The sequence below is a fragment of the Carcharodon carcharias genome, chromosome 22, assembly GCF_017639515.1.
Source record: "Carcharodon carcharias isolate sCarCar2 chromosome 22, sCarCar2.pri, whole genome shotgun sequence".
In the NCBI taxonomy this organism is placed as follows: domain Eukaryota; kingdom Metazoa; phylum Chordata; class Chondrichthyes; order Lamniformes; family Lamnidae; genus Carcharodon; species Carcharodon carcharias.
In genome coordinates this window covers 5308472-5335268 of record NC_054488.1, presented here as the reverse complement: position 1 = coordinate 5335268, position 26797 = coordinate 5308472, and the positions used below count along the sequence as shown (strand labels likewise).

Below are 26797 nucleotides of genomic sequence, written 5' to 3'. Positions count from 1 at the left end.
CACTAAGATATGGCCTCTCAGTGGGAGAGTTGTCACTAAGATATGGCCTCTCAGGGGAGAGTTGACACTAAGATATGGCCTCTCGGGGAGAGTTGTCACTAAGATATGGCCTCTCAGGGGAGAGTTGTCACTAAGATATGGCCTCTCAGTGGGAGAGTTGTCACTAAGATATGGCCTCTCAGGGGAGAGTTGTCACTAAGATATGGCCTCTCGGGGAGAGAATTGTCACTAAGATATGGCCTCTCAGGGGAGAGTTGTCACTAAGATATGGCCTCTCAGCGGGAGAGTTGTCATTAAGATATGGCCTCTCAGTGGGAGAGTTGTCACTAAGATATGGCCTATCAGCGGGAGCGTTGTCACTAAGATATGGCCTCTCAGGGGAGAGTTGTCACTAAGATATGGCCTCTCAGTGGGAGAGTTGTCACTAAGATATGGCCTCTCAGTGGGAGAGTTGTCACTAAGATATGGCCTCTTGGGGAGAGTTGTCACTAAGATATGGCCTCTCAGGGGAGAATTGTCACTAAGATATGGCCTCTCGGAGAGAGTTGTCACTAAGATATGGCCTCTCAGGGGAGAGTTGTCACTAAGATATGGCCTCTCAGCAGGAGGGTTGTCACTAAGATATGGCCTCTCAGCGGGAGAGTTGTCACTAAGATATGGCCTCTCAGGGGAGAGTTGTCACTAAGATATGGCCTCTCAGCGGGAGAGTTGTCACTAAGATATGGCCTCTCAGGGGAGAGTTGTCACTAAGATATGGCCTCTCAGGGGAGAGTTGTCACTAAGATATGGCCTCTCAGGGGAGAGTTGTCACTAAGATATGGCCTCTCAGGGGAGAGTTGTCACTAAGATATGGCCTCTCAGCGAGAGAATTGTCACTAAGATATGGCCTCTCAGGGGAGAGTTGTCACTAAGATATGGCCGCTCAGCGGGAGAGTTGTCACTAAGATATGGCCTCTCAGCGGGAGAGTTGTCACTAAGATATGGCCTCTCAGTGGGAGAGTTGTCACTAAGATATGGCCTCTCAGCGGGAGAGTTGTCACCAAGATATGGCCTCTCAGCGGGAGAGTTGTCACTAAGATATGGCCTCTCAGTGGGTGAGTTGTCACTAAGATATGGCCTCTCAGCGGGAGAGTTGTCACTAAGAAATGGCCTCTCAGGGGAGAGTTGTCACTTAGATATGGCCTCTCAGCGGAGAGTTGTCACTAAGATATGGCCTCTCAGCGAGAGAATTGTCACTAAGATATGGCCTCTAAGGGGAGAGTTGTCACTAAGATATGGCCTCTCAGCGGGAGAGTTGTCACTAAGATATGGCCTCTCAGCGGGAGAGTTGTCACTAAGATATGGCCTCTCAGGGGAGAGTTGTCACTAAGATATGGCCTCTCAGCGGGAGAGTTGTCACTAAGATATGGCCTCTCAGGGGAAAGTTGTCACTAAGATATGGCCTCTCAGGGGAGAGTTGTCACTAAGATATGGCCTCTCAGTGGGAGAGTTGTCACTAAGATATGGCTTCTCAGGGGAGAGTTGTCACTAAGATATGGCCTCTCGGGGAGAGTTGTCACTAAGATAAGGCCTCTCAGGGGAGAGTTGTCACTAAGATATGGCCTCTCAGTGGGAGAGTTGTCACTAAGATATGGCCTCTCAGGGGAGAGTTGTCACTAAGATATGGCCTCTCGGGGAGAGTTGTCACTAAGATATGGCCTCTCAGGGGAGAATTGTCACTAAGATATGGCCTCTCGGGGAGAGTTGTCACTAAGATATGGCCTCTCGGGGAGAGTTGTCACTAAGATATGGCCTCTCAGCGGGAGAGTTGTCACTAAGATATGACCTCTCAGCGGGAGAGTTGTCACTAAGATATGGCCTCTCAGCGGGAGAGTTGTCACTAAGATATGGCCTCTCAGCGGGAGAGTTGTCACTAAGATATGGCCTCTCAGGGGAGAGATGTCACTAAGATATGGCCTCTCAGCGAGAGAATTGTCACTAAGATATGGCCTCTCAGGGGAGAGTTGTCACTAAGATATGGCCGCTCAGCGGGAGAGTTGTCACTAAGATATGGCCTCTCAGGGGGAGAGTTGTCACTAAGATATGGCCTCTCAGTGGGGGAGTTGTCACTAAGATATGGCCTCTCAGCGGGAGAGTTGTCACTAAAATATGGCCTCTCAGCGGGAGAGTTGTCACTAAGATATGGCCTCTCAGCGGAGAGTTGTCACTAAGATATGGCCTCTCAGCGAGAGAATTGTCACTAAGATATGGCCTCTCAGGGGAGAGTTGTCACTAAGATATGGCCTCTCAGCGGGAGAGTTGTCACTAAGATATGGCCTCTCAGCGGGAGAGTTGTCACTAAGATATGGCCTCTCAGCGGGAGAGTTGTCACTAAGATATGGCCTCTCAGGGGAGAGTTGTCACTAAGATATGGCCTCTCAGCGGGAGAGTTGTCACTAAGATATGGCCTCTCAGGGGAAAGTTGTCACTAAGATATGGCCTCTCAGGGGAGAGTTGTCACTAAGATATGGCCTCTCAGCGAGAGAATTGTCACTAAGATATGGCCTCTCAGGGGAGAGTTGTCAATAAGATATGGCCGCTCAGCGGGAGAGTTGTCACTAAGATATGGCCTCTCAGCGGGAGAGTTGTCACTAAGATATGGCCTCTCAGTGGGAGAGTTGTCACTAAGATATGGCCTCTCAGGGGAGAGTTGTCACTAAGATATGGCCTCTCAGCGAGAGAATTGTCACTAAGATATGGCCTCTCAGAGGAGAGTTGTCACTAAGATATGGCCTCTCAGGGGAGAGTTGTCACTAAGATATGGCCTCTCAGTGGGAGAGTTGTCACTAAGATATGGCCTCTCAGTGGGCGAGTTGTCACTAAGATATGGCCTCTCAGCGGGAGAGTTGTCACTAAGATATGGCCTCTCAGCGGGAGAGTTGTCACTAAGATATGGCCTCTCAGTGGGAGAGTTGTCACTAAGATATGGCCTCTCAGCGGGAGAGTTGTCACTAAGAAATGGCCTCTCAGGGGAGAGTTGTCACTAAGATATGGCCTCTCAGCGGAGAGTTGTCACTAAGATATGGCTTCTCAGCGAGAGAATTGTCACTAAGATATGGCCTCTCAGGGGAGAGTTGTCACTAAGATATGGCCTCTCAGCGGGAGAGTTGTCACTAAGATATGGCCTCTCAGCGGGAGAGTTGTCACTAAGATATGGCCTCTCAGCGGGAGAGTTGTCACTAAGATATGGCCTCTCAGGGGAGAGTTGTCACTAAGATATGGCCTCTCAGCGGGAGAGTTGTCACTAAGATATGGCCTCTCAGGGGAAAGTTGTCACTAAGATATGGCCTCTCAGGGGAGAGTTGTCACTAAGATATGGCCTCTCAGCGAGAGAATTGTCACTAAGATATGGCCTCTCAGGGGAGAGTTGTCAATAAGATATGGCCGCTCAGCGGGAGAGTTGTCACTAAGATATGGCCTCTCAGCGGGAGAGTTGTCACTAAGATATGGCCTCTCAGTGGGAGAGTTGTCACTAAGATATGGCCTCTCAGGGGAGAGTTGTCACTAAGATATGGCCTCTCAGCGAGAGAATTGTCACTAAGATATGGCCTCTCAGAGGAGAGTTGTCACTAAGATATGGCCTCTCAGGGGAGAGTTGTCACTAAGATATGGCCTCTCAGTGGGAGAGTTGTCACTAAGATATGGCCTCTCAGGGGAGAGTTGACACTAAGATATGGCCTCTCGGGGAGAGTTGTCACTAAGATATGGCCTCTCAGGGGAGAGTTGTCACTAAGATATGGCCTCTCAGTGGGAGAGTTGTCACTAAGATATGGCCTCTCAGGGGAGAGTTGTCACTAAGATATGGCCTCTCGGGAGAGTTGTCACTAAGATATGGCCTCTCAGGGAGAATTGTCACTAAGATATGGCCTCTCAGGGAGAGTTGTCACTAAGATATGGCCTCTCGGGGAGAGTTGTCACTAAGATATGGCCTCTCAGCGGGAGAGTTGTCACTAAGATATGGCCTCTCAGCGGGAGAGTTGTCACTAAGACATGGCCTCTCAGCGGGAGAGTTGTCACTAAGATATGGCCTCTCAGGGGAGAGTTGTCACTAAGATATGGCCTCTCAGCGGGAGAGTTGTCTCTAAGATATGGCCTCTCAGGGGAGAGTTGTCACTAAGATATGGCCTCTCAGGGGAGAGTTGTCACTAAGATATGGCCTGTCAGCGAGAGAATTGTCACTAAGATATGGCCTCTCAGGGTAGAGTTGTCACTACGATATGGCCTCTCAGTGGGAGAGTTGTCACTAAGATATGGCCTCTCAGCGGGAGCGTTGTCACTAAGATATGGCCTCTCAGGGGAGAGTTGTCACTAAGATATGGACTCTCAGTGGGAGAGTTGTCACTAAGATATGGCCTCTCAGGGGAGTTGTCACTAAGATATGGCCTCTCGGGGAGAGTTGTCACTAAGATATGGCCTCTCAGGGGAGAGTTGTCACTAAGATATGGCCTCTCAGCGGGAGAGTTGTCACTAAGATATGGCCTCTCAGCGAGAGAATTGTCACTAAGATATGGCCTCTCAGGGGAGAGTTGTCACTAAGATATGGCCTCTCAGCGGGAGAGTTGTCACTAAGATATGGCCTCTCAGCGGGAGAGTTGTCACTAAGATATGGCCTCTCAGCGGGAGAGTTGTCACTAAGATATGGCCTCTCAGGGGAGAGTTGTCACTAAGATATGGCCTCTCAGCGGGAGAGTTGTCACTAAGATATGGCCTCTCAGGGGAAAGTTGTCACTAAGATATGGCCTCTCAGGGGAGAGTTGTCACTAAGATATGGCCTCTCAGCGAGAGAATTGTCACTAAGATATGGCCTCTCAGGAGAGAGTTGTCAATAAGATATGGCCGCTCAGCGGGAGAGTTGTCACTAAGATATGGCCTCTCAGCGGGAGAGTTGTCACTAAGATATGGCCTCTCAGTGGGAGAGTTGTCACTAAGATATGGCCTCTCAGTGGAGAGTTGTCACTAAGATATGGCCTCTCAGCGAGAGAATTGTCACTAAGATATGGCCTCTCAGAGGAGAGTTGTCACTAAGATATGGCCTCTCAGGGGAGAGTTGTCACTAAGATACGGCCTCTCAGTGGGAGAGTTGTCACTAAGATATGGCTTCTCAGGGGAGAGTTGTCACTAAGATATGGCCTCTCGGGGAGAGTTGTCACTAAGATATGGCCTCTCAGGGGAGAGTTGTCACTAAGATATGGCCTCTCAGTGGAGAGTTGTCACTAAGATATGGCCTCTCAGGGGAGAGTTGTCACTAAGATATGGCCTCTCGGGGAGAGTTGTCACTAAGATATGGCCTCTCAGGGGAGAATTGTCACTAAGATATGGCCTCTCGGGGAGAGTTGTCACTAAGATATGGCCTCTCGGGGAGAGTTGTCACTAAGATATGGCCTCTCAGCGGGAGAGTTGTCACTAAGATATGGCCTCTCAGCGGGAGAGTTGTCACTAAGATATGGCCTCTCAGCGGGAGAGTTGTCACTAAGATATGGCCTCTCAGCGGGAGAGTTGTCACTAAGATATGGCCTCTCAGGGGAGAGATGTCACTAAGATATGGCCTCTCAGCGAGAGAATTGTCACTAATATCTGGCCTCTCAGGGGAGAGTTGTCACTAAGATATGGCCGCTCAGCGGGAGAGTTGTCACTAAGATATGGCCTCTCAGGGGGAGAGTTGTCACTAAGATATGGCCTCTCAGTGGGGGAGTTGTCACTAAGATATGGCCTCTCAGCGGGAGAGTTGTCACTAAGATATGGCCTCTCAGCGGGAGAGTTGTCACTAAGATATGGCCTCTCACTGGGAGAGTTGTCACTAAGATATGGCCTCTCAGCGGGAGAGTTGTCACTAAGAAATGGCCTCTCAGGGGAGAGTTGTCACTAAGATATGGCCTCTCAGCGGAGAGTTGTCACTAAGATATGGCTTCTCAGCGAGAGAATTGTCACTAAGATATGGCCTCTCAGGGGAGAGTTGTCACTAAGATATGGCCTCTCAGCGGGAGAGTTGTCACTAAGATATGGCCTCTCAGCGGGAGAGTTGTCACTAAGATATGGCCTCTCAGCGGGAGAGTTGTCACTAAGATATGGCCTCTCAGGGGAGAGTTGTCACTAAGATATGGCCTCTCAGCGGGAGAGTTGTCACTAAGATATGGCCTCTCAGGGGAAAGTTGTCACTAAGATATGGCCTCTCAGGGGAGAGTTGTCACTAAGATATGGCCTCTCAGCGAGAGAATTGTCACTAAGATATGGCCTCTCAGGGGAGAGTTGTCAATAAGATATGGCCGCTCAGCGGGAGAGTTGTCACTAAGATATGGCCTCTCAGCGGGAGAGTTGTCACTAAGATATGGCCTCTCAGTGGGAGAGTTGTCACTAAGATATGGCCTCTCAGGGGAGAGTTGTCACTAAGATATGGCCTCTCAGCGAGAGAATTGTCACTAAGATATGGCCTCTCAGAGGAGAGTTGTCACTAAGATATGGCCTCTCAGGGGAGAGTTGTCACTAAGATATGGCCTCTCAGTGGGAGAGTTGTCACTAAGATATGGCCTCTCAGGGGAGAGTTGTCACTAAGATATGGCCTCTCGGGGAGAGTTGTCACTAAGATATGGCCTCTCAGGGGAGAGTTGTCACTAAGATATGGCCTCTCAGTGGGAGAGTTGTCACTAAGATATGGCCTCTCAGGGGAGAGTTGTCACTAAGATATGGCCTCTCGGGGAGAGTTGTCACTAAGATATGGCCTCTCAGGGAGAATTGTCACTAAGATATGGCCTCTCAGGGAGAGTTGTCACTAAGATATGGCCTCTCGGGGAGAGTTGTCACTAAGATATGGCCTCTCAGCGGGAGAGTTGTCACTAAGATATGGCCTCTCAGCGGGAGAGTTGTCACTAAGACATGGCCTCTCAGCGGGAGAGTTGTCACTAAGATATGGCCTCTCAGGGGAGAGTTGTCACTAAGATATGGCCTCTCAGCGGGAGAGTTGTCTCTAAGATATGGCCTCTCAGGGGAGAGTTGTCACTAAGATATGGCCTCTCAGGGGAGAGTTGTCACTAAGATATGGCCTGTCAGCGAGAGAATTGTCACTAAGATATGGCCTCTCAGGGGAGAGTTGTCACTACGATATGGCCTCTCAGTGGGAGAGTTGTCACTAAGATATGGCCTCTCAGCGGGAGCGTTGTCACTAAGATATGGCCTCTCAGGGGAGAGTTGTCGCTAAGATATGGACTCTCAGTGGGAGAGTTGTCACTAAGATATGGCCTCTCAGGGGAGTTGTCACTAAGATATGGCCTCTCGGGGAGAGTTGTCACTAAGATATGGCCTCTCAGGGGAGAGTTGTCACTAAGATATGGCCTCTCAGCGGGAGAGTTGTCACTAAGATATGGCCTCTCAGCGGGAGAGTTGTCACTAAGATATGGCCTCTCAGCGGGAGAGTTGTCACTAAGATATGGCCTCTCAGGGGAGAGTTGTCACTAAGATATGGCCTCTCAGCGGGAGAGTTGTCACTAAGATATGGCCTCTCAGGGGAGATTTGTCACTAAGATATGGCCTCTCAGGGGAGAGTTGTCACTAAGATATGGCCTCTCAGCGAGAGAATTGTCACTAAGATATGGCCTCTCAGGGGAGAGTTGTCACTAAGATATGGCCGCTCAGCGGGAGAGTTGTCACTAAGATATGGCCTCTCAGCGGGAGAGTTGTCACTAAGATATGGCCTCTCAGCGGGAGAGTTGTCACTAAGATATGGCCTCTCAGGGGAGAGTTGTCACTAAGATATGGCCTCTCAGCGGGAGAGTTGTCACTAAGATATGGTCTCTCAGGGGAGAGTTGTCACTAAGATATGGCCTCTCAGGGGAGAGTTGTCACTAAGATATGGCCTCTCAGCGAGAGAATTGTCACTAAGATATGGCCTCTCAGGGGAGAGTTGTCACTAAGATATGGCCGCTCAGCGGGAGAGTTGTCACTAAGATATGGCCTCTCAGAGGGAGAGTTGTCACTAAGATATGGCCTCTCAGTGGGAGAGTTGTCACTAAGATATGGCCTCTCAGGGGAGAGTTGTCACTAAGATATGGCCTCTCAGCGAGAGAATTGTCACTAAGATATGGCCTCTCAGAGGAGAGTTGTCACTAAGATATGGCCTCTCAGGGGAGAGTTGTCACTAAGATATGGCCTCTCGGGGTGAGTTGTCACTAAGATATGGCCTCTCAGGGGAGAATTGTCACAAAGATATGGCCTCTCAGGGGAGAGTTGTCACTAAGATATGGCCTCTCAGGGGAGAGTTGTCACTAAGATATGGCCTCTCAGCGAGAGAATTGTCACTAAGATATGGGCTCTCAGGGGAGAGTTGTCACTACGATATGGCCGCTCAGCGGGAGAGTTGTCACTAAGATATGGCCTCTCAGCGGGAGAGTTGTCACTAAGATATGGCCTCTCAGTGGGAGAGTTGTCACTAAGATATGGCCTCTCAGCGGGAGCGTTGTCACTAAGATATGGCCTCTCAGGGGAGAGTTGTCACTAAGATATGGCCTCTCAGTGGGAGAGTTGTCACTAAGATATGGCCTCTCAGGGGAGAGTTGTCACTAAGATATGGCATCTTGGGGATAGTTGTCACTAAGATATGGCCTCTCAGGGGAGAGTTGTCACTAAGATATGGCCTCTCGGGGAGAGTTTTCACTAAGATATGGCCTCTCAGGGGAGAGTTGTCACTAAGATATGGCCTCTCAGCGGGAGAGTTGTCACTAAGATATGGCCTCTCAGCGGGAGAGTTGTCACTAAGATATGGCCTCTCAGCGGGAGAGTTGTCACTAAGATATGGCCTCTCAGTGGGAGAGTTGTCACTAAGATATGGCCTCTCAGGGGAGAGTTGTCACTAAGATATGGCCTCTCAGCGAGAGAATTGTCACTAAGATATGGCCTCTCAGAGGAGAGTTGTCACTAAGATATGGCCTCTCAGGGGAGAGTTGTCACTAAGATATGGCCTCTCAGTGGGAGAGTTGTCACTAAGATATAGCCTCTCAGGCGAGAGTTGTCACTAAGATATGGCCTCTCGGGGAGAGTTGTCACTAAGATATGGCCTCTCAGGGGAGAGTTGTCACTAAGATATGGCCTCTCAGTGGGAGAGTTGTCACTAAGATATGGCCTCTCAGGGGAGAGTTGTCACTAAGATATGGCCTCTCGGGGAGAGTTGTCACTAAGATATGGCCTCTCAGGGAGAATTGTCACTAAGATATGGCCTCTCAGGGAGAGTTGTCACTAAGATATGGCCTCTCGGGTAGAGTTGTCACTAAGATATGGCCTCTCAGCGGGAGAGTTGTCACTAAGATATGGCCTCTCAGCGGGAGAGTTGTCACTAAGATATGGCCTCTCAGCGGGAGAGTTGTCACTAAGATATGGCCTCTCAGGGGAGAGTTGTCACTAAGATATGGCCTCTCAGCGGGAGAGTTGTCTCTAAGATATGGCCTCTCAGGGGAGAGTTGTCACTAAGATATGGCCTCTCAGGGGAGAGTTGTCACTAAGATATGGCCTGTCAGCGAGAGAATTGTCACTAAGATATGGCCTCTCAGGGGAGAGTTGTCACTACGATATGGCCTCTCAGTGGGAGAGTTGTCACTAAGATATGGCCTCTCAGCGGGAGCGTTGTCACTAAGATATGGCCTCTCAGGGGAGAGTTGTCACTAAGATATGGACTCTCAGTGGGAGAGTTGTCACTAAGATATGGCCTCTCAGGGGAGTTGTCACTAAGATATGGCCTCTTGGGGAGAGTTGTCACTAAGATATGGCCTCTCGGGGAGAGTTGTCACTAAGATATGGCCTCTCAGGGGAGAGTTGTCACTAAGATATGGCCTCTCAGCGGGAGAGTTGTCACTAAGATATGGCCTCTCAGCGGGAGAGTTGTCACTAAGATATGGCCTCTCAGCGGGAGAGTTGTCACTAAGATATGGCCTCTCAGGGGAGAGTTGTCACTAAGATATGGCCTCTCAGCGGGAGAGTTGTCACTAAGATATGGCCTCTCAGGGGAGAATTGTCACTAAGATATGGCCTCTCAGGGGAGAGTTGTCACTAAGATATGGCCTCTCAGCGAGAGAATTGTCACTAAGATATGGCCTCTCAGGGGAGAGTTGTCACTAAGATATGGCCGCTCAGCGGGAGAGTTGTCACTAAGATATGGCCTCTCAGCGGGAGAGTTGTCACTAAGATATGGCCTCTCAGTGGGAGAGTTGTCACTAAGATATGGCCTCTCAGGGGAGAGTTGTCACTAAGATATGGCCTCTCAGCGAGAGAATTGTCACTAAGATATGGCCTCTCAGAGGAGAGTTGTCACTAAGATATGGCCTCTCAGGGGAGAGTTGTCACTAAGATATGGCCTCTCAGTGGGAGAGTTGTCACTAAGATATGGCCTCTCAGGGGAGAGTTGTCACTAAGATATGGCCTCTCGGGGAGAGTTGTCACTAAGATATGGCCTCTCAGGGGAGAGTTGTCACTAAGATATGGCCTCTCAGGGGAGAGTTGTCACTAAGATATGGCCTCTCAGGGGAGAGTTGTCACTAAGATATGGCCTCTTGGGGAGAGTTGTCACTAAGATATGGCCTCTCAGTGGAGAATTGTCACTAAGATATGGCCTCTCGGGGAGAGTTGTCACTAAGATATGGTCTCTCAGGGGAGAGTTGTCACTAAGATATGGCCTCTCAGCGGGAGAGTTGTCACTAAGATATGGCCTCTCAGCGGGAGAGTTGTCACTAAGATATGGCCTCTCAGCGGGAGAGTTGTCACTAAGATATGGCCTCTCAGGGGAGAGTTGTCACTAAGATATGGCCTCTCAGCGGGAGAGTTGTCACTAAGATATGGCCTCTCAGGGGAGAGTTGTCACTAAGATATGGCCTCTCAGCGAGAGAATTGTCACTAAGATATGGCCTCTCAGGGGAGAGTTGTCACTAAGATATGGCCGCTCAGCGGGAGAGTTGTCACTAAGATATGGCCTCTCAGAGGGAGAGTTGTCACTAAGATATGGCCTCTCAGTGGGAGAGTTGTCACTAAGATATGGCCTCTCAGGGGAGAGTTGTCACTAAGATATGGCCTCTCAGCGAGAGAATTGTCACTAAGATATGGCCTCTCAGGGGAGAGTTGTCACTAAGATATGGCCTCTCAGGGGAGAGTTGTCACTAAGATATGGCCTCTCGGGGAGAGTTGTCACTAAGATATGGCCTCTCAGGGAGAATTGTCACTAAGATATGGCCTCTCAGGGAGAGTTGTCACTAAGATATGGCCTCTCGGGGAGAGTTGTCACTAAGATATGGCCTCTCAGCGGGAGAGTTGTCACTAAGATATGGCCTCTCAGCGGGAGAGTTGTCACTAAGACATGGCCTCTCAGCGGGAGAGTTGTCACTAAGATATGGCCTCTCAGGGGAGAGTTGTCACTAAGATATGGCCTCTCAGCGGGAGAGTTGTCTCTAAGATATGGCCTCTCAGGGGAGAGTTGTCACTAAGATATGGCCTCTCAGGGGAGAGTTGTCACTAAGATATGGCCTGTCAGCGAGAGAATTGTCACTAAGATATGGCCTCTCAGGGGAGAGTTGTCACTACGATATGGCCTCTCAGTGGGAGAGTTGTCACTAAGATATGGCCTCTCAGCGGGAGCGTTGTCACTAAGATATGGCCTCTCAGGGGAGAGTTGTCACTAAGATATGGACTCTCAGTGGGAGAGTTGTCACTAAGATATGGCCTCTCAGGGGAGTTGTCACTAAGATATGGCCTCTTGGGGAGAGTTGTCACTAAGATATGGCCTCTCGGGGAGAGTTGTCACTAAGATATGGCCTCTCAGGGGAGAGTTGTCACTAAGATATGGCCTCTCAGCGGGAGAGTTGTCACTAAGATATGGCCTCTCAGGGGAGAGTTGTCACTAAGATATGGCCTCTCAGGGGAGAGTTGTCACTAAGATATGGCCTCTCAGCGAGAGAATTGTCACTAAGATATGGCCTCTCAGGGGAGAGTTGTCACTAAGATATGGCCGCTCAGCGGGAGAGTTGTCACTAAGATATGGCCTCTCAGCGGGAGAGTTGTCACTAAGATATGGCCTCTCAGTGGGAGAGTTGTCACTAAGATATGGCCTCTCAGGGGAGAGTTGTCACTAAGATATGGCCTCTCAGCGAGAGAATTGTCACTAAGATATGGCCTCTCAGAGGAGAGTTGTCACTAAGATATGGCCTCTCAGTGGGAGAGTTGTCACTAAGATATGGCCTCTCAGTGGGAGAGTTGTCACTAAGATATGGCCTCTCAGGGGAGAGTTGTCACTAAGATATGGCCTCTCGGGGAGAGTTGTCACTAAGATATGGCCTCTCAGGGGAGAATTGTCACTAAGATATGGCCTCTCAGGGGAGAGTTGTCACTAAGATATGGCCTCTCAGGGGAGAGTTGTCACTAAGATATGGCCTCTTGGGGAGAGTTGTCACTAAGATATGGCCTCTCAGTGGAGAATTGTCACTAAGATATGGCCTCTCGGGGAGAGTTGTCACTAAGATATGGCCTCTCAGGGGAGAGTTGTCACTAAGATATGGCCTCTCAGCGGGAGAGTTGTCACTAAGATATGGCCTCTCAGCGGGAGAGTTGTCACTAAGATATGGCCTCTCAGCGGGAGAGTTGTCACTAAGATATGGCCTCTCAGGGGAGAGTTGTCACTAAGATATGGCCTCTCAGCGGGAGAGTTGTCACTAAGATATGGCCTCTCAGGGGAGAGTTGTCACTAAGATCTGGCCTCTCAGGGGAGAGTTGTCACTAAGATATGGCCTCTCAGCGAGAGAATTGTCACTACTCCAGGGTTCTCTGACTCTGCACTGGATACCTTAGTGGAGGAGGTAGAAGGAAGGAGAGATGTGATCCATCCAGAAGGGATGAGGATGTCCTCCAAGACAGATGTAGTGAAGGATCCGGTAGCAGTGGCAGCCAATGCCAAGGGTCCCGCCCTGAGGACCTGGATGTAGTGCTATAAAGAGTTCACTGACCTCACATGGATGTCAAGGTCAATGAATGTATTTTCAAATTCCATATCCTACCCACTGCATCACTAACCTCACATACTGCTCAATGCATCACACCCCTAGCATTAACTACCAACAATCTCTACCAATTGGATCTCATTCCAAACAATGATAAACTCAACTCACCCTCACACAATTAGCGCTGCTGCAAACCCCACATACCCACAATCACAGCTTGCCATTGTGCCAGATATTCAACCATGACAGCTGTATCACCCAACCAATTGCACTTACCAACACACTTCCCTCTCTCTTGCAGGGTAAGTTGGCACAGAACCAAAGGCAGCAGGAGCTGACTGGCAGGGAATAGATATTGTAAATGTCCTTACCCCTGTAGAGGATCTGGTGATCGCCATCATTTGATTGGCCATTGCTGAGGCCATCAAAGTTGATGGTAACCTTATAGTTATTCCTCCTTCTCACACCCCAATTTCCTATCTCCCCTCAGCACAACTAGACCCTTGTGCCTTCCTCCTTTCTGATAATCAAGAACAGCTACTTGTCCAGGCAGCGGTGGAAGAGGGGGAAGACAGTGATGAACACAAAACACCATCACTCACAGTCACCAGCTTAGATTCTGACACTGAGAGTACTTTAGGAGATAGCTTAGAGGCAGGATCTGCACATAATGAGACACTTGGCTTGAGTGATCTACAACCAGGGCAGGAGTCAATGCCAGCCCAGGTGCCAGCTTGCTGGGGGTGAGTTTACACACGTGTTCTGCTGCAGAAGACTTTGATGGGGTGGACTGCAACAATAAACAAGACTGATGGCCATGTGCAATGAAATCCCTGGTGAATTGGCAGAGCTGTTCGAAGGCCTGTGGACAATGTCATGGATTATGGAGGAGGCTAGCACCAACTTGGCACAGAGCTTTGCTTAGAACTTGGAGTTTATCCTTTCCAGTGTACAAGTGGGGGCCAACTCCATTAGCAACTTGTGGACCCAACCATGATGCAGCATCTGAAAGCTGCCATTGCAGCACAAACAGAAACCAGCCAACAGCTGGGCGCTGTGGTGAAACTTCAACCTGCTGTAATGCAAGTTGAACTCGCTGTTTTGCAGCCTCAGAATGCTCCCATGCAAACCCCTCTTGCTGTTACCCAAGCTGCAAGAGCTGCTATCATGGTTACAAGTGCCAATGTTCATAGGGACTTCCGGGTGTCCCAGTAATCCAACAATCTCTGCTCCAAAAGATTACTAGGATTCCTGAGGCACTATCTTGGAGAAGTGGCAGTGACTCTGTGAAGTACATACTTACTGCCCTTCCTCTCAAACTGACAGTGTTCCCCCTCCCAACACTGTCCTTGATGTTTCCTGTCAGCCAGCCTCCCATGCCAAGCGGGTACACCCTGAAGCTGGGCCTTCTCGGGGCACAGTGCGAGGCTATCTGCCATCTCCGCCAATGATAATCAGCCTTCCATCAGACATGCTGCAGCCCCTAGGGTGGTACTATAGGAGCACCAGGTCAGGCAAAGGCACCTGGAACATAGGCACTGAGGGAATGCGCAAAGGTGATTCATTGATGTTTGAATGCAATATGACCAGGTGAAGGTCTCAGCAGACAGAGGAGGAAAGGCTGTTGGTGAGTTGGGAATTGGGCTTGTGTTCAGTGGTATTGGATGAGTAAGCCATGGTCAGCCCTGTCAGAAAGGTGATGTGATGGTTCCTCATTCCTCTTCCTCCTCTCCCACCTATAGTTGCACACCAGCTGGACACTGAGGGAGTGGAATCCCTTTCAGTTGAGGTATATCCCAAAGTTGGCGCGTGGCACCCGTGAAACAACGTGGGTTCAATGAATGGCACTCTACCCTGCAATCCTCCTGAAGCCACATGTTCACTCTGCCTGCTTCACTTTGGCAAGAGAGAGTGAAACGCATTCAACTCTCTTTTCATTGAGAATCTCGTGGCCTCCCTTATGTGAGAGTGAGCAGCAAAGCTCACCGTGTTCCCACCCACCCCTGAGCTAACCCCCATAACATGGGGGTGGTGGGCAGTCGCTGAAATCAGCAGCCTCCCTGCCATAATTAAATAGACTGTCAAGGGTTAATTAAGCTCATTACCGAGCTAATTGACTCGAATAATCTGCCGCCCACACTATAAAATGTTTGGTGTGGGCAGCCGGACAGGAGTGGGCAATTCTTCAACTTGCTTCTTTAAAGGGCGTGAAGGACAGGGGGGGTTCGATCTTCAGGGGCTGCCCTTTGCAGATTAGGGAATGCTGCTCCCCCCCCCACCGCCACCAAGACAGAAACCCCCTTTCTTCCGAACCCCTTCACAGCCTTAAAGCCAACACCTCCATCCCCCCACACCCCAGCCCTATATTATTCAGTCCTCAGTCTCCGTTCAGCCTTTCTAAATATAAATGTTTATAATTTTGCTAGAAATATCAAACTCAGCAAACATCCACAAACCTGTTAATGATATAGTTACACACAGCAACCGGGGGAATTCTTTCTTCCCTTTCTTGGGAATTGTGTCAAATAATTTGCATCTCACCACCTTTGATAAGCATGTCACGTGGCTGTATAAAACAACCATTGCTCATAAAAACAAGTGACGGAGTAGAATTTCCAATTGGCAGTCACACTCGATGAGGAATATTTTTGAGACAGGATAATTACCAACGTCCGCTATTACCCATCACAAATCACCAGAGATAATATCGACTAATTCAATCATTAGAACCCAACTAAACCAATCATTTTAGGACAGGGTAGAAGATTCAATTTGCAGTAGGTCTCAATTCTGATCAACCAGTTTTAAAAATGCAACTCCGAAGCAGGTCCAAGAGATTGGCAAAGCACCAACTGCAAAAACTGGAAGTAGCAAGTACAAAGTCTCACAATATTACAGTAAAGCTCGCACTGAATATTGGGGGAAAGTGCCATCGAAGTCTGCATGTGAGTCTGTGTGTGCGTGCATGTGTGTGCATGTGCCTGAGAGTGTGTAAGTGTGTACGGGAATGTGTGCGTGAAGACATGCGTGTGTTTAATTTAATGCCCTCCCCCATGGTGAGCTTGGTGGTGGGGCTGCATTTAATTGGCCGGGAGGGTGGTGGGTGGGAACTCCAGCCTGATTGAGTCTGGGCAGGAAGGCCTCTGAGCAGCTTTCAGACACCAATCAGTGTTAACCCAACGGTGAGTGGGGGCCTCGTCATCCAGAGAGCAGGGCAGGTAAACCTAATGCAGGGTTCCTCACAGGCCCAAGGAGTGGGGGGTCACTCAGTCAAAGACACTCAGTGCCTGACTGAGTGACCTGGCATTGGGAAGGGGTGGGGAGCCTGCTGAAAACCACCTCACTGCCCTCGCTGTCAACCCTGCTCCCCTCCCCCACAAGCCTTCTTCCCTCTTCTCCGTGACAGAGGAAGGATTTATAGTTAAAGGGACCCCAGCAGATTGGCTGATCTGTATTTTGAACCCTAAGGCTTCAGAAAAGACAGGAATGGGGAGGGGAGCTGGGAAGATTGTCCCCGGGCCTCGAACTTTTATCTGGACATCCTTCTGAGGTATCTGATGGACTGAAATGAGGTGAAGCTTGTGAAGGATGAGAAAAGGGGGAGAAGTGGAGAACTGGGTGGTTGGGGGGCCCACAACTCGCAGGGACTGTGACAGCCACTGGCAGCGTGAGTCTACGTCTCCAACTCGGAAGGTGGCTGCGATTGTCAGCATCAGAGTGACCAGCCACCCCAGGTTTTCCGCGACTGCCCCGGAGTTTGGCTTTCCATCCCGTGTTCTGGGACCAGGCTTCCCGGGATGCCCTTTGCCCTGATTTCTTCGTGCCCACATCTCCTGTGTCGGCACACACACTGTGTTGCTGCGTTCACAGACATAAGCCCACACAGCAACAAGGGAGCAGCAGCATCGGCCGCACCCTCCCCTCTTAGAGTTGTCCGGCTTTGGAAGCTTGGGTGGTCCGGCTTTGGGGGGGGGGGAGGGGGGGTGGTTTTGGGGGGTCCCAGGGGGGTGGTGGCGGTGACTTTCAGGCCCAACTTGGGGCATGGTTGTCCGGCATCAGCTCCGGCAGCAGCAGCCTGAGTCTGTGCAATCAGGCCCTGCACACGCCCAAGGGGAGGAGGAGTCCGGGCAGTGGGAAAACCCCATGTTCCTCCCACGGCATCTTCAGTCTGCTCCCCGCTCCTATGGCCTTGTCAGCAGGGCCCCCTCCAGACCCTCAGCCCCCTCCCCACTGTCCCTCACCCCCACACCTACCCTCGCCCCCAGAATTGTCTGAAAGTCTGTCAGTCTCAGTGACAAAGCACATTGCGCTGTTATTTTGCACATTTGACCCTGGTGATCTCCACATAACTCAGGAAACCCAAGCGCAATTAAAGCCCAGTCCCTTGGTTAAATTGTGCATTCGTTTCCGCTTTGAATAGTTTAACTACTTATCCAACAGCTCCATGGGAGTTTGTCTGCTCGTCTGCAAACCCAGAAGTGGCAGGATCATGTTGGGTTTCCGACCCAATGCCACTTTTGGGGGTTTTAACCCCTCACTCACCCTAGAACCTGCCTCTCCTTGGCAATTAAAATCCTACCCAGCAATATTCACACTGTGGAATTAACTGAGATAATTATTTACAAGCTAATACTGAAATAATTTGAGGTTGATGACTGGGAAATCATATAACCAGCAGGGAATATTTTAATTACTTACATTCCTGATGAGGAAGAAGTACCATGATTTTCATAGATTTCGCTATTAATTAAGGGATTTATAACTTTTCACTATAGACTGCATCCTCTGTTGCTGCTATAGGTTCTGTGTAGCACCAGTGAAAGCTGAAAATGAGTGTTCTTTGGGAAAAACAAAATGCTGCAGCTTGCAAGGAGTAACGTGTAATGGAAACTGTTAAGGCTGAAAGAGGGAGACCTTGTGGTGCAGTGGGTAGTGTTGCTGCCTCAGAGCCAGAAGCTCTGGGTTTAAATCCCACTCCAGGACTTGATGGCTAAGGAAGATGTGTCCATAACACAGCTGATCAGGTTAATTATCAACTTGTAAAACTTCTGACACATACCAATGCCAGGGCTAAGAGTGGTCACTCATGTCATGAGAAGAAAATTGGAGCCTGTACCATAGCTCTGGACTACAACATGTGTGTACAAGTGCATGTTGCCACAGCAACATTGACCCCTTGAGGGAGCTGCTTAGCCATTGTGGATCAGATTGGGGCCAACAGCATGGAGTTTGATCCCTGTTTTGGCTGGGGTGGATTTGGGACTTGCTTCCTTGCCCTATTTGTGGTGGATGTTGTGGCGAGGTGGGTCCGACTTGCCTTCGTTCAGAGAGCTGAAGAAGGATGTTTGAAGCACCAAAACTGAGACTCAAAATATAATCCATTTAAAACAAAACAGCCCATTGAAAATATTCACTAGGTATTGTGCAAAATTGTCCTTGAAAATGTTCCATTAAAAATAGTTTGAGAATAATGTAGCTGTCAGTAATATGTGATCATTTTGGAAAGGAGTTGGCAGGAGTCTACCTGGACAATAATGACAATGCCCTGCCCAAATGTCAGTTGTGCTGATGTAAACTCTATCCACTAGGCCATGGTTTGCTAGAGATTTTCCAAAGCTGATATTCTGGCCATGAAGTCACAATTGTTGCTGTACAGAGGGACTGTGGGCACCATTTTATTACAATTCTGACTTAACATTACATGCAATTATTTGCGATGAAATTGCATTTAGTTTCTTGCATGTTGTTGCCACCAAGACACAGGATGGTGAATGTTATGGCTGGAGTGATCTCCTGTGAGATTCAGTCGAATGTATACGTGTTATTATTATCTCATTTTGTTATGGTTAAGTTTGTGGTTAGCAAATGAGGGTCTGCTCTGCATAATGTACTTTTTAATGTATAATCAGTTTGTTGTTGATTTGTTGCACTGCATCTGTTAAGGTTACATTGATCTTTGAAATCTTAGTACTTGTATTTATGCTATTGGGCCAGCCCCAGAGAATGTGAATTTGAATCCCCACTTTAACAAGTTATGAAATTGATTGCAGTCAATCGAGTCATGAGCATCAGGATTAAAATCACCATGTCCAGAATTTTCTGGTTGGTGAGTGGGGGCAGGGCCCGCTTGCTGACGCGTAAAATAATGCACGGCGATGCCAGGTGTGTGTCCTGGCGTCACTGTGCATCATTCAGATCTTGAGTTCGGTGGGCGTGGACCGGAGTCGGCTGTGCGCCTGCCGAACTGTCAAAGGCCTATTAAGGCCACTTAAATACCAATTAAGCTAATTAACGGAGCTGCCCATCCAACCTTAAGGTTGTCGGGCAGACGAAGAGCCCAGGCGGCCTTCGCATTGATCATCAAACCTCATCCACGGGCTCAACCTACTCCCCCCGCCCGCACAGGGAGCGCTCAGTGCTTCTGGGTGCACGTCACGCTGGGTGGGCCTTAATTGGCCCACCCATGGAAAATGGCAGCGCGCAGCCAATCGTGGGCGGCGATCGGCTATGTGCCCACCTGCACCCACTCCTGTCGAATGCAAAGTACTAATGTAATGATAAATAGACAAAGCTTTGACCATAGGGAAACATTTTCCTTTCACATAATGCAAAACTGTCCCAAGATAGTGCAATGTTTTGGATCAGGTGCAATATTGTTATTACCTTTATACAATAATAGCCATCATGTTGTCATATTTGTTGATGGCTCCAAGGTATGTGGTTAGGAAATAAATACAGGGAAAATTAATAAGATTCAAATGGATCTAGACAAATGAAATGAGATGAACCGAGGATGTCAGATGGAATTTAAAAGAATGCTTTGACCCAGGATGTATGGAACATAATAATGGATGAACACTCCTTGAAAAGAGCCTGAAGCTTTTATTCTAAGGAATATTTCAAAATAGAACACATTAGTAAGGCCATCTTCCAATGACTGAGTGCAAATTTCAATATCCAATCATTCAAAACAAACTGAATTAAAGAATGTTGAGTGCTCTGATTTACAGTATATCTAGTTTCACTGGAGACCCGATTTAATGGAGACATGATGTAGGTCACCAAGAGAGAGTTTGTATTTATATAAATGCCCGATTATGCCTTTCAGGATGTTACAAAGTACTTCACATTTAATTCATTAGTTTAAGGGACAGTCACTGTTGCTATGTCAACGAGCGCAGCAGCCATTTTGCACAGAGCAAGGTCCTGCAGAAAATAATGAAATAAATGTGCGGTTAATCCTTTTGTGATGATGGGGGGGTTGAGTGAAGAAGGTTGACTAAGATTTTGGGTGAAGCTCCAGTTCTTCAAAACGTGCCGCAGAACCTTTAATGTCCACCTGATGAGGTGGATAGGGCCACCGTTTAACCTTTCATTTGACCGCTATCACTCCCCAGGACTGTGCTTACTGCACTGAAATGCCAATCTCTATTCGAGTGGGACTTGAAGCGACAATCTTCGAACTCAGAAGCAAGCGAGCCCGCCTATTATTAAAATGGCAGGAGGCATTTAGGCTCATTAATTCATTTAAACGGTGCTCACAGTACTTAGAGACATAAATGTATATTGAATGCGCTTAGGTGATAATAAAAGAGTTGAATTCACTTCTCCAGTAGTAGATTTGTGAAGTGCACTTTCATTTTCAATAGTTAATTTGCTTATTAATGATTTTCAGAAAACAGTTGGCTAAACACAATGTTCAATGTTTAAAGAAAATTGCAAACAGAGGTGAAGAGAAGAAAGGCGGGCATTTATATAGCACCATTCACCATCACCAGATGTCCCAAAGCGCTTTGCAGCCAATTAAGTACTTTTTGAAGTGTAGTCATAGTTGTATACAAGAAACATGGAAGCCAATTTGCACACAGTAAGCTCACACAAACAGCACAGTGATAATGACCTGATAATCTGTTTCTTGTGATGTTGCTTGAACGATAAGTATTGGCCAGGTCACCAAAGATAACTCCCCTGCTCTTCTTTGTCCACCAGGAAGGCAGATAGGGCTACAGTTTAACATTTTATCTAAAAGATAAAATGCACTTCTGACAGTGCAGTACTCCCTCAGTACTGCAGCGGAGTACTCAGAAGTCCTGGAGTGGGACTTAAACCTACAAGCTGCTGACTCAGGGGTGGGGACACTACCAACTGAGCCATGACTGAGCTGGTACGTAAAAGCTTTCAGATTCATTTACTGTTTGGATGATGGGAATTTCAGTTGGATCAGGGTTTGGTAATGTTGGTTATAAGGTTGATCTTACCGTTCGGAGCTTTGCTGTATTACATCACAAGAAGATTTCGTGGAATTTTACATTCTTGGGATGTTTTCTACTTTTTTTTTCCCTCTGGCAAATAAATTAGTTGGATAGAGTCAATAAGCATGCAAATGTCTTCATTCTCAGGGAACAGCTGTCACTGGCAAGGCTGGCATCTATTGCCCATCGCTCGTTGCTCTTGAGAGGAAAGCTTGTTAGATCAGGCACTTTAGAGGTCAGTTAAGAGAGATTTGAGTCAACCAAATTGGTGTAGAGCTGCAGTTGCATTTAGGCCAAGCTGTATAAGGACAGAGATTTTTCTTTCCCAAAAGACATCAGCGAACCAAGTCTTTTTGTGACAACCACAAGTTTCACGGTCACTCTTACTGATACCAGTTTTTTATTTCTGCATTATTTTAAGCTGCAATTCAAGTTCTTTAACTGCCATGGTGGGATTTGAATTCAGGTTCTCTGGATAGGTCTCAGCCTCAGGATGATTGCTAGCTCAGTAAGATCATTGGTACTGTAGCCTTCGATCATTAATATCTCCTGTTAGCCGGGCTCTCCCCCCGCCACACCCCCCCCCCCCCAGTCTACTTTGGTAAAACTCTCCCAACGCCCCGCCCCCACACAATGATTTTAACCGCATGTCAGCCCAGGAGGACACCTGATAGTCACCAATGAGCTGCTTCTGGACAGGGTGGGAACTCGCTGCAGATTTCCAAGTTTATCCGTAATAAGATATTTTGACTGCAGCTTTCAGCGCGAGCACATCCTCACAGGCACAGGAAGGCAGTGACCGTCTCATGTCACCAGCTGTCATCATCCCGTTTGGTAACTTCCAGGATTTTTATTGTGCTGAGACCCAAATTCTCATTCCCCTTTGCTGCACACGTTGAAAAATCTTGCAACAAACAGCAAATATTTCAGTCACTGCTCTTAATGAACTGATCAATTAAAATGTTTTTTTTCACTTCCAGCTAAAAGAACCACAGAGCATTTTTTTTTAAATACAAAAGCAGAAAGTGCTGGAAAAACTCAGCAGCTCTGGCAGCCTCTGTGGAGAGAGAAACAGAGTTAACGTTTCGAGTCCGATATGACTTTTCCCTGAGCTTTATTTTAGTATCTTCAATGACATTATTACAGCACTAACTGCTGCAGAATCGTAATCTGTGGTAGGCCCTTAAACAAGGAGACCCCTTACAGGAAGGTCAAGGTCACCTAAATGCACTTGAACAAAGTAAAGGAGGCAACTGGACAAAGCGTATGCCCAAGCTGGTACGTTTTGTAACACTGATTATTTTGGTGCTTTTTCTGTCAAATGGAAGCTTTAGATTTGCATCAAGATTCATCAAATCAGCAGCAAAATGTAATCAACTGGTTTACATTTCAATGCAGCATGTGAAAATTTCTGATTCTCAGTGACCCACGTGGAACGAGAATACTTGAAATCTTCGCAGGTCACACTGGCACCTCCTCCAGCTGCAAAAAACAAGGACATTTCTTGGCCAATCGGACTTTGCATCTGGCCCATTATTACAGTATTTCAAAAACATGTGATATAATTTATGTTGTGAAAAAATTACTGTCTTGGCTAGAAGTCTGGCTGCAGAGACTGGCAGCCCCTAATGGCTCTTTAGCTTCCTGTGCAGCTATTATTTTTGTTTCACCCTGAGCAGTGAGTGGTTCGAGGCTGTTTGATTATGCAGAACATCACAACTTAACCTGACCCCTCCTTTTCCTCCTAATACCCACACTTTCTGCTTTAACCATGGAGTTATTAGATAACAGTAAGGAACAGGAACCATTCTGTGAACCACGGAAGCTGGTTAAATGTTTATTGCCATTTCAATTGAGTTCGGTGCACAATGTCCAGGAAAGACAGGACTGAGGACATTACCAGCCAAATCTGAATTAAATGCAAATTTAGCTTTTCAATTTAATTTCCACGGGGCCAATTCCTGCTGCCATTTTCGGGTGGGAGTTGAACAGCAGTGTAAAGAAAATCTTACACACTGTAAACAGTGCCACGGGGGTCCTACGAGTAATTTTTGTTTAAAAGAATGGTCAAGAAGATTTTTTTAACATTTGAATGAAATTTGTAAACAGTTAAAGCTTCACTTTTTGCAGACTGGGGCGGAATCTTCTCCTCTCTCTGCTCGGAAGGAGGAAGGGCATGTAACTAGCCGGAACCGCACTGACTCCCCGTCTCCGCCAGAATTAAGTTCAATGAGAAGCCCCATGGTCGACCTTCCACCCGCTGCCAATTGAGCCCTTTAACTGGCCAATTAACGACCACGTTTGGGGCCCGCCTCACCTCGGCTGGTATTAACCCAGCTGCAGGTGGGCCTGTCGCCATGTGGTGTACACGGCAGCTCAAACTGTGACCAACTTATCACCGTGGGTGGGAGTGTGGTGGTTTAGGGGGGGTGTCCCTCGATCAAAGGCACTCAGACAGGACATTGGGAAGGGGGGTGGGGGGGGCCCGCTGAGAGACATCTTCTGCCTTTGCTGCCCATCCCCCCTAAATGCCTGTCCCCACAGCCCCCACCCTGCGAAACCCCCACCGCATTACTTACCTGTGGCTTGGGTCACTCCACGATCCCAGGATTCCAACGCCTGTCCTTCCAGTAACAGCCACGGCCTCTGATTGGCCAGCAGCTCTCGGTAGGCGAGTCTTCCACCCCGGGGTCTTGATTCCAGGAGATGGTCTGCCACTGGCCTTGCCACTGCCTGATTGGTTTGGCGAGCCTTCCCAAAAAGAGGCACCGCAGGTCTCTCACTGGCTCAATAGTCGGCAGGTGAGACCCCAACGCCTCAACAAAATTCCATCCAATGTTTTCCAAAGCTTTATTGTGGGAAATACTTCTGGATATCTTCCATTCCAACTCTTGTTCTTTATACAATATAGTCTCAATGAATTACTTGACTATTTAATTTATGATGTCTTACGTTACTGCTTACGATTCTTTTGAAAATCGCATTATTCTGTAGTGTGTGGAATATGTCAAATCATTCCTGCTTATTTATCCACACTGGTAGCATAAAATTCACAGTCTCCTCTTGATGCTTTCACTGCATCAAATGGATCAACTTCAAACATGGAAAATGTGACTGAAATACGAACAGACTGGAGCTCAGGGTGTTTGCCAGAATGATAACGTTCATTAGCTAGCTTGTTTCCTGTCCAGTAAAACAGAAGCTGGAGATTGAGCGGTGTAGTCAGTCAGGACATTGTCCTCTCTGAGTTTAAATTTTCCTCATATTGAACAACATATCATAAAGTGCTTGCACATCTGCCACAATGGCGACACAGAGTTTAGAGATTTGACACCAGTGAGTGGAGGACCACTTCCAGGGCCTGCAGCTCCCCTGGTGGGATTGGGTTCTCCAGCTCAGGGGAAAGTGTAAAGAGGAGACTCATCTCCTCCGCACCCTGCATACCAACTGGGGTGGGGAATATCAGTCAAACTGTCACTGGATCTCCTGTCCTCTGCAGTCCTGCTTACTGTCAAGAAGATATAATAATCCTCATAACGTTATTGGAATTTATTGTAAAATTGAGTAATAGTGGGATGTGTCTTTATGTGTCTGTACGTGTGAGATTTAATTGAATTAGTGGCAGCTAGTCTGGCCTGGGTGCTTTGATCTAAGAAGAGACATTAGGTTTGAAACGCTAATTAGATAAACATGGGGAAGTTTAGAAACACAGGTGTCAAGGGAACATTTGCATTTATAAATAAACCAGACCAGATTGTTTTCAAAGGAGGGGTGAAATATGTCACCTAGCCAAGTAGAGTTTAGAAATGGTGCGTTATTTTTCCCAAAGATTACTGGTAAAACTTAGTGCTATGAGAGGGTTTTATTATCAGGGAGATAAAGTCCAAAGACATAGTGAAACAATGGGTATTTGCATTCAAAGAGAAAGATAATGGAAGGCATTTTTAAGATCTTATAAATGTGTGAAAAGCCTTCAACATCTATCCTTCATGTTACTGTCTTAAAGGACTGAAGTTGAGAAAACTGTCTTGAAAGTTGACTTGTTCAGGGTATCATATTTCTTTGTCTGGGTCTTTTAAAATCCATGTGTCTTGCTGTTGCCTTAACAAAAGTATAACTGGAAGTTAGATTGATTAGGGGATTTAGAAATTATCATGCTAGTAATTTGTAGATCTATGGATGTGTTAAAGTAACTTCTCTTATTAATAAATGTTTAATCTAGTTTTGTGAAAACCTATAAGACTTGGTCTTATTACTACTGAATTCAGGACATGCATCTCGAAATTTACACAAATTGCAAAACAAGTGGCAGTTGTTTCAAGTTTCCCTTTGGGATTTCAACAAATAAGCATTTACCATCAGCTGTGTCATTACAGTATCAACTGGGGTGGGGAATATCAGTCAAACTGTCACAGGATGACTCTCATTTGTCACTCAGCACCCATCCAATGGGAAGTTTCCTGAAGAAACTGAATTAAAAGAATTGAATTTATTTAGAAGGAGTATAATTACCAAGGAAGGTAACTTGGAGTGAAATATATTTACTGTGACAAAAGTACGCAATAAGACAACATTTTGTAAGGGTCACATGTGATTGGGATGTCTGGTTGGAAACTATTTGTAAATGCTGATGGTGCAGTGCTATTTTAAACACATATATACCGATAGTAAACTGGGTTATGAATCAATATACCTAAAGTGGTAAGTTGCAGCCCATTAGTATGGATGTTATCATGCATTAACTACAGAGGATATACTGGCTGCCAATAACATCTTATGTTGTGTTTGGACAGATATCATGTGTAGAGCGAAAAGTATCAGGGAGAATTCTATATGTGAAGTCAGTAAGAAACTGATGAACACAATATTGATAAACATTAGTTTTCATTATTTTCTTATGTTCTTATGGATTTTCATCAATGAGTTCTACATTTTGCTATAACTGAAATAAAATGTCTTCAAGGTCTGTCTACCATTTGTTTCACCCATTTGAAACATTTTGCTCACAGCCTCTTCTCTTCTCTAATCAGGTGGCAACAATCTTCAAAGTCATCAGGGCTGTCGAGCAATCTGCAGTCATCTGGTGCCAAGGCTGATGCACTCAGGGAAGAAATGGAGGAAGCAGCAAATCGAGTGGAGATCTGCAGGGTACCAGCCATTACTGGAGTATTATATATTTGTGTACTTACCCATATGCAGGGGTTGAGGCACAGTGCAACAAACCTGAGCACTTTACACAAATTCTACACTAGTCACATTTCACAAGTTGCAGCAAGGCGTGGGCAGTGCTCCAGAACCTCCCCCTTTGCATAAATAGTGAGTGTTGATTGGCAGTTCGACTATGCAGACCATCATAACCCAATACATTGCTATCCTTACTGGCAAATATATGTATCTGCTTTCATTGGATAGTGATCAGGGTAAAATATATCAAAATAGATTGTTTACATCATTAAAGGCCTGTATTGTACAACTTAGCTAACATGTATAAAGTTTTTCTACGAGTTCTAACTATCTGGGTCAAATTAAATTGAGGAGTATATTCCA

General features: G+C 47.2%; 1 protein-coding gene across 8 annotated transcripts in view; it reads left to right on the top strand.

Annotated features, from left to right (window-relative positions):
* The window catches only part of LOC121293749 (rho GTPase-activating protein 44), a 366274-nt gene that overhangs the window by 258618 nt on the left and 80859 nt on the right, over positions 1-26797 (top strand). For all 8 annotated transcript variants that reach the window (XR_005946595.1, XR_005946594.1, XM_041217014.1 and 5 more), the window contains exon 7: positions 26281-26398. Coding sequence is in view for 6 of the 8 variants with exons in the window: in XM_041217014.1 (XP_041072948.1) it covers positions 26281-26398 (118 nt within the window). In the remaining 2 variants the exon portion in view is untranslated. The remainder of the gene's footprint in view (positions 1-26280; positions 26399-26797) is intronic.